Genomic DNA, 13,523 nt, shown 5'->3' on the forward strand with positions numbered 1-13,523 from the left:
TCACCTAATTCACAACTCTGCCTCCTGAAAACTCTACGCTTCCTGGTTTAAGTAAGTAAGTGAAGTCGCTCAGTCATGTCAGACTCTTTGTGACCCCATGGACTGTAGCCTATCAGGCTCCTCCATCCATGGGATTTTCCAGGCAAGAACACTGGAGTCGGTGGCCATTTCCTTCTCTAGGAGATCTTCCCCACCCAGCGATCAAACCCGGGTCTCCCGCATTGTAGACACACGCTTTACCATCTGAGCCACCAGGGAAGTCTTCCTGGTTTAGTGGCTGGTAACTACTGGACTCTTGATGAAAGTGAAAGAGGAGAGTGAAAAGGTTGGCCTGAAGCTCAACATTCAGAAAACGAAGATCATGGCATCTGGTCCCATCACTTCATGGGAAATAGATGGAAAAACAGTGGAAACAGTGTCAGACTTTATTTTGGGGGGCTCCAAACTCACTGCAGATGTTGACTGCAGCCATGAAATTAAAAGACGCTTACTCCTTGGAAGGAAAGTTATGACCAACCTAGATAGCATATTAAAAAGCAGAGACATTACTTTGCCAACCAAGGTCCGTCTAGTCAAGGCTATGGTTTTTCCTGTGGTCATGTTTGGACGTGAGAGTTGGACTGTGAAGAAAGCTGATCGCCAAAGAATTGATGCTTTTGAACTGTGGTGCTGGAGAAGACTCTTGAGAGTCCCTTGGATTGCAAGGAGATCCAACCTTTCCATTCTAAAGGAGATCAGTCCTGGGTGTTCATTGGAAGGACTGATGCTAAAGCTGAAACTGCAATACTTTGGCCATCTCATGCGACGAGTTGACTCATTGGAAAAGACTCTGATGCTGGGAAAGGTTGGGGGCGGGAGGAGAAGGGGACGACAGAGAATGAGATGGCTGGATGGCATCACCGACTCAGTGGACATGAGTTTGAGTGAACTCTGGGAGTTGGTGATGGACAGGGAGGCCTGGCATGCTGTGATTCATGGGGTCGCAGAGAGTCGGACACAACTGAGCGACTGAACTGAACTGAACTACTGGACTCAGAGAGTTGCAGGGACAAAGAAACAGACCAGGAATACAAAATTACCACCTGGTCTACTCTAACGCAGCTTTCTTTCCCTCACATCAGCTAACACTCACCTGGAAGGCACAGTACAAACTGAATACCCACTGCTGCTGCTGCTAAGTCACTTCAGTCGTGTCCGACTCTGTGTGACCCCATAGACGGAAGCCCACCAGGCTCCCCCATCCCTGGGATTCTCCAGGCAAGAGCACTGGAGTGGGTTACCATTTCCTTCTCCAATGTGTGAAAGTGGAAAGTGAAAGTGAAGTCCAACCCTTAGCGACCCCACGGACTGCAGCCTACCAGGCTCCTCCATCCATGGGATTTTCTAGGCAAGAGTACTGGAGTGGGAATACCCACTAGTGGGTTGATTAAAAAGTTGGGAAACAGGCAGAGAACAGCTCTGTTACAGTTGCCTTCTGAGAGGTGGTCGTTTTTGCCCCCACCTTCCCCTGTGTTCCTGCAGGCTCAGTTCCAGCCTCTCCCCGCAAAAGTAACCAACCTTTTCATATCAGGGTCCTTCTCAGGGGTCCTTTCCTCAGCCATCACAGAAACTCGTGGTCCCGTAGGTGTAGAACTGTGGTTCACATTCGTTTCTTCGGGGAGTATTAGGGGCGGAGAAGGGTGGGGGGTGGTAACAAAGGTAATGGAAGCAGGGCGAGGTCTTTGCTGATGGGGTAGACCACCGCAGGCACACTGCCTGTTTGCCCTGTCCGCACCCACCTCGGGGAGGAAGAGCTTTGGCCTGGCATAATGTAGGGGCTGCACGTGCTGTGTCTTGCAGAAGCCACCCTTGATAAGGCAGCACTGTTCCCCATTGAGGGTAAGGAACACGGATGTGTTGGAGGCTCCCACCTCATCAGAGTCTCCCTGGCACCGCACTCCTCCACCGCCCAGTGTACAGCAGAGAACGCGCGAGCCCCAGGGCCGGGAGCCGCCTGGACCAAGCAGCCCTCGAAGGAGCATGTGACACGGCCTGCAGAGGGCGCCAGGGGGCGGGGCCAGGGTGAAGGGCGGGGCGAATAAGGGGGCGGGGCCGAGGGACTGGGGTGCCGGAAGAACTCCTTTCGCGGGTGGACTGGGAGTCTAGCCCTCATTCCCCCCCTTCCTTCCGGCTTCCAATTCTTACGGGTTCCAGAGTTCGTGGGCTGGCTTCTTCCGAAACTTCTAAGAGCCCACCGCCGCCCCTGCTCTCCTCCCCGAAGCCCGCCGCCGCGCAAGCATGACCTATTGCCACGGTCACGGTCGCCGTCACAGGCACCCTCAACCCCACCCCTGGCCTGCCCGCCGGCCCTCTCTCTCCTTCACCCGCACCTGCACGCAAGCTCCGCCGGGCCGCAGGTGCGGACGACGGCGGAATTCCATGCCCCGCAGAGGCCCGCCAGCTCTAGGGAGGGGAAAGGGAGGCTCTGTCGCCTAAGGCTTCCAGGCTCATGTCCCAAGGTGCGTCGGAACCCCGAGGCAGCGATCGGCAGGGCGCTGATGGCCCTGGAGGCTAGGCTTAGGCCGGTCCTGGCCAAGGCGCATCTTTTGCTTCCCTCATCAAGTCCCAAGGAAGGGTGGAATTCTCACTTTGGGGTCTCGCTTGTGCTGCACCGCTGATTCTCCACCTCTCTGCAAAGAACCTCTCGACTAGAATCCCTGAAGACTTTAGAAACACAGCTGTTAATTCTGTTGGATGCTAAGTCTCCCTGTTTAAAAAAAAGACCAGGGCAGAGGGAATCAGCTGAGTTTTCTTGAATAATTACTGTTAAAATTGAGGCAAGAATCGAAGGTCAGTCAATGACCGCGAGGTAGAGGCCTTAAGTGAGTCCACGTGTCATCCACTTATTCATACTCTACTTTAGAACCTCTTCCACTTTGTGGATTTGTTTCAGTTGAAATTCGTTTCCATAGAACTTAAGTTGCTGTTACTGAAAGGACACCCAAGGGCCCACAGATCGGGCTCACCCCAAGGATAGGAGCCCATGATTTCTAAGCAGACTTGGGTTGAACTATTGAGCAGTATTTTCCTGCCTGCCCTGAGGGAGGGTCAGTGTGACACCAACTGAGTCAATGACTCTTTAACCAAGTGTGTCCTCCTCTTTTTCCAGGTTGTGCCCTTTTAGCCCAGAAGCATGGAAGTAATTCATGGCCAGCCCTACTGCTGCAGGGAGCTTGAAGGAGCTGACATACTGTCAGACACCTTTTACTCTAATGAATTGCACACTCCACTGCAAACGGCCACTCGCCCAACTGCCTCAGAGGACAGGTAAAACAAAGACTGGAGAATGCAAACAATTATAAAAGGTTTTATATATTACTGTATTTTTGTTTTGTGAGAAAAAGCATTTAAGATGATGGACCTCTTCTGTGTATCATATCACTGGGAAGGCATAATATGACAATGAACTAAACTTTGAAGTGTCCACATCTGTTAGTAACTTGGCAAGAAGTAAAAAGTTAGTGTATATTTTTAAAAGGCAAACATCAAATTCATCTACTGCATTCTAGAACTCTAGAATGATCTGTTCCTTCATTTTGAATTAATTTTGTTTCTTTGTTTTTGGCTGTGCTGGGGCTTCGTTATGTGTAGGCTTTTCTTTAATTGAGGAGAATGGCGGCTACTCTCTAGTTGCGATGATGAGGCTTCTCATTGCAGTGGCTTCTTTTGTTGCAGAGCATGGGCTCTAGGGCGTGAGGGCTCAGCAGTTGTGGCTCTTGGACTCTATAGAGTACAGGCTCAGTAGTTGTGGCAAACAGGTTTAGTTGCTTCTCAGCATGTGGGATCTTCCTGGACCAGAGATTAAACCTGTGTCTCCTGAATTGGCAGGCAGATGCTTTACCACTGAACCACCAGGGAAGCCCTGTGAATTAATGTTTTAATCAAACTTTATAAAGAGCAGTATGTGTGTTAGTTGCTCAGTCATGTCCAATTCTTTGCAACCCCATGGACTGTAGCTCACCAGGCTCCTCTGTCCATGGAATTCTCAAGGCAAGAATACTGGAGTGATTGCCATTCCCTTCTTCAGGGCATCTTCCTGACCCAGGGATTCAACCTGGGTCTCCTGCACTGCAGGCAGATTCTTTACCATCTGAGCCACGAGAGAAGCCCAAAGAGTAACATCAGATCAGTTCAGTTCAGTCGCTCAGTCGTGTCCGACTCTCTGCGACCCCATGAATCACAGCACGCCAGGCCTCCCTGTCCATCACCAACTCCCGGAGTTCACTCAAACTCATGTCCACAGAGTCGGTGATGCCATCCAGCCATCTCATTCTCTGTCGTCCCCGTCTCCTCCCGCCCCCAATCCTTCCCAGCATCAGAGTCTTTTCCAATGAGTCAACTGGTCGTATGATATGGCCAAAGTATTGGAGTTTCATCTTTAGCATCAGTCCTTCCAATGAACACCCAGGATTGATCTCCTCTAGAATGGACTGGTTGGATCTCCTTGCAGTCCAAGGGACTCTCAAGAGTCTTCTCCAACACCACAGTTCAAAAGCATCAATTCTTCGGCGATCAGCTTTCTTCACAGTCCAACTCTCACATCCATACATGACCACGGGAAAAACCATAGCCTTGACTAGACAGACCTTGGTTGGCAAAGTAATGTCTTGCTTTTTAATATGCTATCTAGGTTGGTCATAACTTTCCTTTCAAGGAATACGCGTCTTTTAATTTCATGGCTGCAAACAGCATCTGCAGTGATTTTGGAGCCCCAAAAAATAAAGTCTGACACTGTTTCCACTGTTTTTCCATCTATTTCCCATGAAGTGATGGGACAGATGCCATGATCTTTGTTTTCTGAATGTTGAGCTTCAAGCCAACCTTTTCACTCCCCTCTTTCACTTTCATCAAGAGGCTTTTGAGTTCCTCTTCACTTTCTGCCATAAGGGTGGTGTCATCTGCATATCTGAGGTTATTGATATTTCTCCCGGCAATCTTGATTCCAGTTTGTGCTTCTTCCAGCCCAGCGTTCCTCATGATGTACTCTGCATATAAGTTAAATAAGCAAGGTGACAATATACAGCCTTGACTTACTCCTTTTCCTATTTGGAACCAGTCTGTTGTTCCATGTACAGTTCTGACTATTGCTTCCTGACCTGCATACAGGTTTCTCAACAGGCAGGTCAGGTGGTCTGGTAGTCCCATCTCTTTCAGAATTTTCCACAGTTGATTGTGATCCACACAGTCAAAGGCTTTGGCATAGTCAATGAAGCAGAAATAGATGTTTTTCTGGAACTCTCTTGCTTTCTCCATGTTGATACCCTCTACCTAAATGGTCCTATGGTTTGGTTAGTAATTGACTCCAAAACCCTTCAACAGACTTGAAATCTAAGAGAAACGTCAGATAAAATATTGCTTTTCATTGCTGTTTTTCAGTCACTCATTCGTGTCTGACTCTGAGACCCCATGGACTACAGCACACCAGGCTTCCCTGTCCTTCATGATCTCCTGGAGCTTGCTCAAACTCATATCCATTGAGTCGGTGAAGCCAACCAACCATCTCATCCTCTGTAGTCCCCTTCTCCTCCTGCCTTCAGTCTTTGCCAGCATCAAGTTTTTTCCTATGAGTAGGCTCTTTGCATCAGGTGACCAAAGTATTGGAGCTTCAGCTTCAGCATCAGTCCTTCCAATGAATATTCAGGATTGATTTCCTTTAGGATTGAGACTGGTTTGATCTTGCAGTCCATGGGACTCTCAGAGTCTTCTCCAACACCACAGTTCAAAAGCATCAGTTCTTCAATGTTCAGCCTTCTGATGGTCCAACGCTTACATCCATATGTGACTACTGGAAAAACCATAGTTTTGACTATATGGACCTTTGTTGGCAAAGCAATGTCTCTGCTTTTTAATATGCTGTCCAGTCTATGGGGTCACACAGAGTCGGACACGACTGAAGCAACTTAGCAGCAGCAACAGCAGCAGATTGGTCATAACTTTTCTTCCAAGGAGCAAGCATCTTTTAATTTCATGGCTGCAGTCACCATCTGCAGTGATTTTGGAGCCCAAGAAAATAAAGTCTGTCACTGTTTCCATTGTTTCCCCATCTGTTTGCCATGAAGTGATGGGTCCAGATGCCATGACCTTAGTTTTCTGAACATTGAGTTTTAAGCCAGCTTTTTCATTTTCCTCTTTCACCGTTATCAAGAGGCTCTTTAGTTCCTCTTCACTTTCTGCCACAAGGGTGGTGTCATCTGCATATCTGAGATTACTGATATTTCTCCCAGCAATCTTGATTCCAGCTTATGTTTCATCCAGCCCGGCATTTCTCATGATGTACTCTGCGTATGCTGCTGCTGCTAAGTCACTTCAGTCGTGTCCGACTCTGTGTGACCCCATAGACGGAAGCCCACCAGGCTCCCCCGTCCCTGGGATTCTCCAGGCAAGAACACCAGAGTGGGTTGCCATTTCCTTCTCCAGTGTGTGAAAGTGAAAAGTGAAAGTGAAGTCGCTCAGTCGTGTTGACACTTAGCGACTCCACGGACTGCAGCCTACCAGGCTCCTCCATCCATGGGATTTTCTAGGCAAGAGTACTGGAGTGGCTTGCCATTGCCTTCTCCAACTCTGCATATAACAAGGTGAAAATATACAGCCTTGATGTACTCCTTTCCCAGTTTGGAACCAGTCCATTGTTCCATGTCTGATTTTAACTGTTGCTTCTTGACCTGCATACTGGTTTCGCAGGAGGCTGCTAAGATGGTCTTCTTTCCCCATCTTTTCAGAATTTTCCACAGTTTGTTGTGATCCACACAGTCAAAGGCTTTAGCATAGTCAATGAAGCAGAAGTAGATGTTTTTCAGGAATTCTCTTGATTTTTCTATGATCCACTGGATGTTGGCAATTTGATCTCTGGTTCTTCTGACTTTTCTAAATCCAGCTTGAACATCTGGGAGTTCTCAGTTCATGTACTGTTGAAGCTTAACTTGGAGAATTTTGAAAATTACCTTCCTAGCATGAAATAGTGCAGTAGTTTGAACATTCTTTTGCATTGCCTTTCTTTGGGATTGGAATGAAAACTGACCTTTTTCAGTCCTGTGGCCATGGCTGTTTTCCAAATTTGCTGGCATATTGAGTGCAGCACTTTCACAGCATCATCTTTTAGGATTTGAAATAGCTCAGCTGGAATTCCATCAGCTCCACTAGCTTTGTTCGTAGTGATGCTTCCTAAGGCCCACTTGACTTCACACTCTAGGATGTCTGGCTTTACGTGAGCGATCACACCATCGTGGTTATCTGGGTCATTAATGTTTTGTGTGTATAGTTTCTTTAACTGACTACAAAATTAAACACAGCATATACTCAATTACCTATAAATATAATAAGGTATTATTTGAAGCAGTATCTAGGTATAACCATGTTCCTAGTTCCTAATAAATAAAATTTGCTTTTCACTTTATTCCATGTGAAGTTTTTCCTTTCCTAGTCCCCAAATGGGAAAACCAGGATGATCCTCTATTCTCAGAACCTCCCCCTCCCATTTAACTCCCTTTTAAATAGTAGCTGGGCAGCTTACAGAAATAGAAGTTCTCTTTTCTCTCAGTAGTATTCCTCAACTTCTCTAGAACGTATCATCAGGGCAACATTGGTAACTCTACCTTATCCACACTGAGGCTTACTTCTTCGAAACCAGATTCAGGGTATATGGCTCCCAACTCAAACCTCAAGGAATCTCAAAAGCAGAACAAAACAATGAAGAACAAAAACCTGCTGGCTTTTAGGGATTACTCTTCATAATGGTAAGGATGAATACAAGTCGTAATGTATTAGCTCTCAGCAGCTTAATTTTCTAAGTGTAGCTGTACTTAAAGGGATGGCTTTTTAAATATTATAACATATTTTGAACTAACTCGGCAATTTAAACAGAGCTGAAAAGTTGTTTCCTCTCATCCACCTATTTTTTTTTCTTTCCAGAATAGGCAGCACAGTCTAATTCAGTTGTTACCCACCACTAGTCGGGTAACTGGACACATCAAAATAACATGACAAGTGTTCTGAAAATACAGATTCCCAAGCTCTGTCTTTGGGCTTCCCCAATGGCTCAGCAGTAAAGAATCCACCTGCAATGCAGGAGATGCAGTAGACAAGGGTTTGATCCCTGAGTCAGGAAGATCCCCTGCAGAAGGAAATGGGAACCCAGCAACCCACTCCAGTAGTCTTGTCCAGAGACTCTCATGGACAGAGGAGCCCAGCAAGCTACAGTCCAAAGGGTCGCAAGGAGTCGGACGCCACTAAAGTGTCTTAGCCTGCACTCAAGCTCTGTCTGTAGATACTCTGACTCACTGGGTCTGGGTTGGATCTAGGGGATCTGCATTTTTAGTAGTTTTTCAATTTGTTTTGAGAATCACTGGGCTAGCAGAAAGCACTGAAAACAACATGAAAACCAGGACTGTGGTCTGGCTTACCGAGTGACCAAGGGCAAGTTAGTTAATCTTTGTACATCAGTTACTTTCTTCACTAGTATGTTTTGGGACAATTATATTAGTCACTATTATGTATAATCACTTAATCTCCTTAAAAAATATTAATAAGTAAGTGGCATTCTTTTGTGTTTTTTCCATTGCAAATTTAACAGTGGCAGGTACAGATACTCAAAATCACAGATGCCTACCTCCTTTTTCCATTCAGCTGACATCTCCTTCCTAGTCCGTTAGGAAGATAAATATCAATTAAGAAAGTGTCTTGAGAATTGCTTAAGATTTAATTACAAGTTCCATTTTATTTCTGTGTTCATCCCACTGCTTTCTGCTTCCTGAGGTTTGGGGGTTTGTTTGTTGTTTTGTTTTTAACTGTTAGCGTCCTGTCAAAAAATAAGCATGTTTGTTCTAGCCTTTCCTTTAATCATGCCTTCCAGTCATTATTGGCTAAATTCAGTCCCCCAAATCAAAATCTTGTAAAGTGACTCCAAAGGAAGATATTGGTTCATCTGTAGGGAACATATCTTTCTCTTAAACAAGTAAACATTAATTTTATGTGGCTACAGATTTTAGCACTAATAATTTATTGTTATTTGCTTAGGAGACATGTATTATTTAAGCTATAAAATTATTTAATACTGAAACTTTAATATTTCATTTAATTAGTACTTTCTATAAATTCTGTTAATATTAAAGCTAAGGGTTAGGGATATGAGACACTACAGTGAAAGAGAAACATGACTTCTTTATGCTTTGCCTTTTATTTTAAATGGTTTCCTGCAACTTACTGGTTTTAGATGAATGCCAACCCAGATGATTGATTAACATATTCTACTGGCTCATCTTCCTAGGCTAGTGTAATATATGAGGGTCAGATGCTGAGAAATTGACTCATCTAATTTAAATGTAACTTTTAAAAACTTAGATATTAAAGCTTAGGTTGCCATTAATCAAATGTATTTAAATATTTTTCACTTGTCATGCCCCCACACTGTGTCTATTGATTATAGTCATAGATCATACCTCAGAGGTCTGAGAACGGAATACCTGCATCCCTTCTCCAGTACCCCAAATCACTAGATTCTCCTTGACTAGCTGGTGCAGGGGGTGGTAGACTTCTTCCTTAAAGGACCAGATAGTAAATATTTAAGGCTCTGTAGTCTCTGTCAAGGGCTTCTCTGGTGGCTCAGATGGTAAGGAATCTGCCTACAATGCTGGAGACCCTGGCTTGCTTAGAGAATTCCATGAACAGAGGAGCCTGGCAGGCTCCAGTCCACGGGTTGAAAAGAGTCAGACATGACTGAGCAACTAACACTTTCACTTTTTTAACTTTCAGTCTCTGTCAAACTACTCAGCTCTGCTGTTGCAGCAGGAAAACAGCCATAGACAATAGCGGTATACAAATGAATGGTCATGGCTGTATTCCAATAAAATTTTACTTACAAAAAGCAGTAGGTTAGATTTGGCCTGTGGGTCATAGTTTGCCAACCCCTATGTAGTGACTTTGAGATAATACATTCCATGTATGACAGTCCCAGGTGTTAGCTCTTCTTTCAGCAAATTTGTGCAGGGGGGTGCAGAGAAGAAAGCGGTTCCACTGTCCACATCTGTATCTCTGAGTTCCCTTCCCGTGTTTCTAAGTGGGTCCACGTTGCTCAGAAGGTATCATCCAGAGGGCCCATGAGATCATGCAGGGTGTTACCCTTGCTTCCCGTCTCAAGCAGCTCTTCTCTGCTGTGCCTCAAATTTCAATATTCTGCATCAGCTCTTCTGATACAGTCCAAAATTCAGCTGTCTTTTCAACTCTTAAGATTCAGCTAAGCGCCACTCAAATCTTTATTTCATACATTCTCGTAACCCAAAGCCTTCCTCAAAATGTACCGAAATTCCCAGGATGGGGTGGGGATGGCCGTAACTGACTTTGGGTACCCGGCTCCATGTATCCTGCTTCTGTTCAACAACATTTTGACCTGATGTGAAACAGTTATTTTTTAGTTTCCTCCAAAGACCTCATCCACAGAGTGTTTGTGAGCCTGGTAAATTTCACTGATCAGGTAAGGGTCTGAAGGAAGAATCACATCATACCATATGATATATAACTAAAAGTCCCTTATAAGCCATAGCTTCTGTATTTAAAAGTTCTTTATCCCAGCTACCATCAGAGTTCCCCCAATGGCTTTTCACTCACTGTGATCCCTTCGCATCCTGCTGGCCTCTTTTCTTCCTCTCCCTCTACTTCCCTTTCCCCTCATCTTCCTCTCTCAAGAGTGAAACACCAAATCCCTCCCATTGCTGAGCAGCTTAATAAATCTTGGATTGCTTGAGTCCTTATCAGCACCTGTACTTGCAGAGTCTCTCTCTCTTCTCCAAGTGGCCTAACAAAATACTTGATCAAACAAGCAAGTCTTCCCCAAGAAGGATTCTGGAGCCAACACTGTCAGGAATTTCCAATTCCATAACCTTTCAACCCTCTAGGCCTTCTTCCATGATATTGCCCCTGCTTAGAGTCCCCCCTCTCTTGCACCCAGAAAAGTCCTACTCATCCTTTAGAACTCATCCTAGACAGTGATTCACCCCAGAATCCTTCCTCCACAAGGGGATCCTGTTGGTCTTGCATATATATGAATAGGGGGTATTCTATCTATCTATGACCACTTAAATTCAAGTTCAAGTCATGGGCAAGTGCAAATTCGGGGAGAAAATGAAAGAGCTGGTTTTTCCTGACTCACCTTTAACATGAGAGGGCAGTCTTTTAGGGTCTCAGTTTACGGACAGGATGGCTTCCTTTAGATTCCTCACCCGGCTGATTTCTGTGCTTCTCCCTCTGCAATGTCCTTAAAGCAAAAATGAAATCTGCCAGAATTAGCACTGCCTTAAGAGCTGGGACGAGCTGACTCACTGGAAAAGACTCTGATGATGGGAGTGATTGGGGGCCGGAGGAGACAGGGACGACAGAGAATGAGATGGCTGGATGGCATCACCAGCTCGATGGACATGGGTTTGAGTGAACTCCGGGAGTTGGTGATGGACAGGGAGGCCTGGCATGCTGTGATTCATGGGGTTGCAAAGAGTTGGACACGACTGAGCGACTGAACTGAACTGAACTGAACTGAAGAGCAAAAATGGCTTCTATGCTTGTTTACCTTTCCAGATTCCTATTTCCCCCCTTATGGAACCCTGGTATCTCTTTCTGTCTTGTTAACAATGAGTTGCTTTTAAGAAGATGCTTTTCTTTTCAACATTTTGTGTTGTTTGCTCAAGGAAAATTGAAGCAGTCAAATAAAAATAGAATTCAACTTCTCCCAGAAAATTTGACCCAAAGTTCAATGGGTCCCCTTTCTAAAATTATCATGTCATTGTCTGCTCTCAAGGAAACCACCTAGTCAGTAAGTATTCATTGAGCATATATTTGCAAGGCACAGTGCCATATCCTGGGGATTCCATGGTGAGTGTGCCAGAGTCTTTTGTCTGCAGTGACCTGTCCTCTTTGTTGTGCTGTGGAAACTGTGATGAATCATTGTTCTTTGTTCTCTAGAACATTGTGCTCTTCATTTCTTGGTGACAGATCACTACTTTATTATAAGAGGATATAACTTAAGAACAGCCAGGTGGAAGAGGTACATAGGGCAAAGTATATGGATTGGGGTACTGAACTTCCATAAAGTCTGAGGGCCCCACTCTCCCCCCACCGCCATCTCCACATGGTCACCAACCCCAAAGCTCTTTTTGCAGCATTTTATTTTTAGTGGGATGGTTAGTCTAAATAATTCACTGCCACTAGTGGAACCTGGAAGACATGAAATCCTTCCTAATTAGGACACAGGTCTTTAGCCAGATTAAGAGTTTTTTGAGGGCTTCTCCCTAGCCTAAAGTTTTCATATTGTGTCATAAATAGCAGTCCAGGAAACAAATCAGTCTCTTTGGCCTTTTTCATTCGCTCAGGCATGCAATTCATTTCACAGACATCCACTGAGTATTTCCTGTGAAGCATTTTTACAACAGTGAATATGTGTCCTTGTCCTTCACTCCCTTGTTGAGAAAGAGCAGAGAAAGTCATCTGAACTACCAGTTTTTAAGATGAGACTAGCCTTTCCAGCCAATTTAGGAAATTTCCATGTCTTCAACCTACTGAATGGTATAGTTGTAAAGGGTGGAACAATTGGAGAACTATTTTCTATGGAAGGTAATTTGTTGAATAGGACAGTACTTCTAAAGCTTAGCATGCAAAGGAATCATCTGGAGGGCTTGTTTAAAACAGATTACAGCTTAAAGGGGTGGGATGTGGAGAGGAGAGGGAGGCCAATTGTGACTGATTCACACTGTTGTATGGCAGAAACCAATGCAGCATGGTAAAGCAATTTTACTCCAATTAAAAAATAAATTAAAGAAAAACAGATTATAGGGCTCAACACCTGACTGCACCCCCTAATTCTGATTCCTGGATCTGGGATGGAGCCTGAGAATTTGTATTTCTAACAAGGTCCTTCTCACTCTAGCTCACTTCTGCATTGTAGAAGTGCTGACAAGCTCTCTGGAATCTCTCTTACACGAGCATTAGTCCCATTCATGATGGCTCCTCCTGACCTAGTCACTTCCTGAAGATCCCACCTTTTTATATCACCACATTGGACATTAGGATTTAAATACATAAATTTGGGGGCAGGAAGGACACAAACATTCAGACCATAGCATTCCACTCTGAACCCATTAATATTTCAAAAATCTCTCTTTTTATGCAGGTATCAGAAATTAAGACAGTCACTCCAACGATGTAGGCTTCCATGGGGCGCTGAAAGGGAATATGGAGGGATGATACCCGTTTCGCTCCCTGAGGAACACAGGCCGAAATGTGAACCTCCTAGAGTCATGGGCAAAGGACATCAGCATTATGGATTTGGTGGAGAAATCTGGCCAAGGTAAATAAACTTTCAGTCCCTCACGTAGAGGTCATTGTTAATTCAGTTTTCTGTATTTCTATTGTGAGTCCTTTGTTAACTTAAATCTACTTCTAAACTTTTATTATTTATGAAAAGATACAGATGCGATCATTAATTATATAATTTCTAACTGTGA

General features: G+C 44.8%; 1 protein-coding gene across 1 annotated transcript in view; it reads left to right on the forward strand.

The window, feature by feature from the left end:
* Nucleotides 1-3,172: 3,172 nt before the first annotated feature.
* Nucleotides 3,173-13,523, forward strand: part of SPMIP4 (sperm microtubule inner protein 4) — a 40,329-nt gene continuing 29,978 nt past the window's right edge. Inside the window, exons 1-2 of the mRNA XM_055421001.2 lie at nucleotides 3,173-3,306; nucleotides 13,190-13,366. Coding sequence (XP_055276976.2) covers nucleotides 3,173-3,306; nucleotides 13,190-13,366 — 311 coding nt within the window. The remainder of the gene's footprint in view (nucleotides 3,307-13,189; nucleotides 13,367-13,523) is intronic.

This window comes from Moschus berezovskii, chromosome 3, assembly GCF_049115385.1.
Source record: "Moschus berezovskii isolate FMDL1 chromosome 3, NW_MosBer_1.0, whole genome shotgun sequence".
Taxonomy (NCBI): domain Eukaryota; kingdom Metazoa; phylum Chordata; class Mammalia; order Artiodactyla; family Moschidae; genus Moschus; species Moschus berezovskii.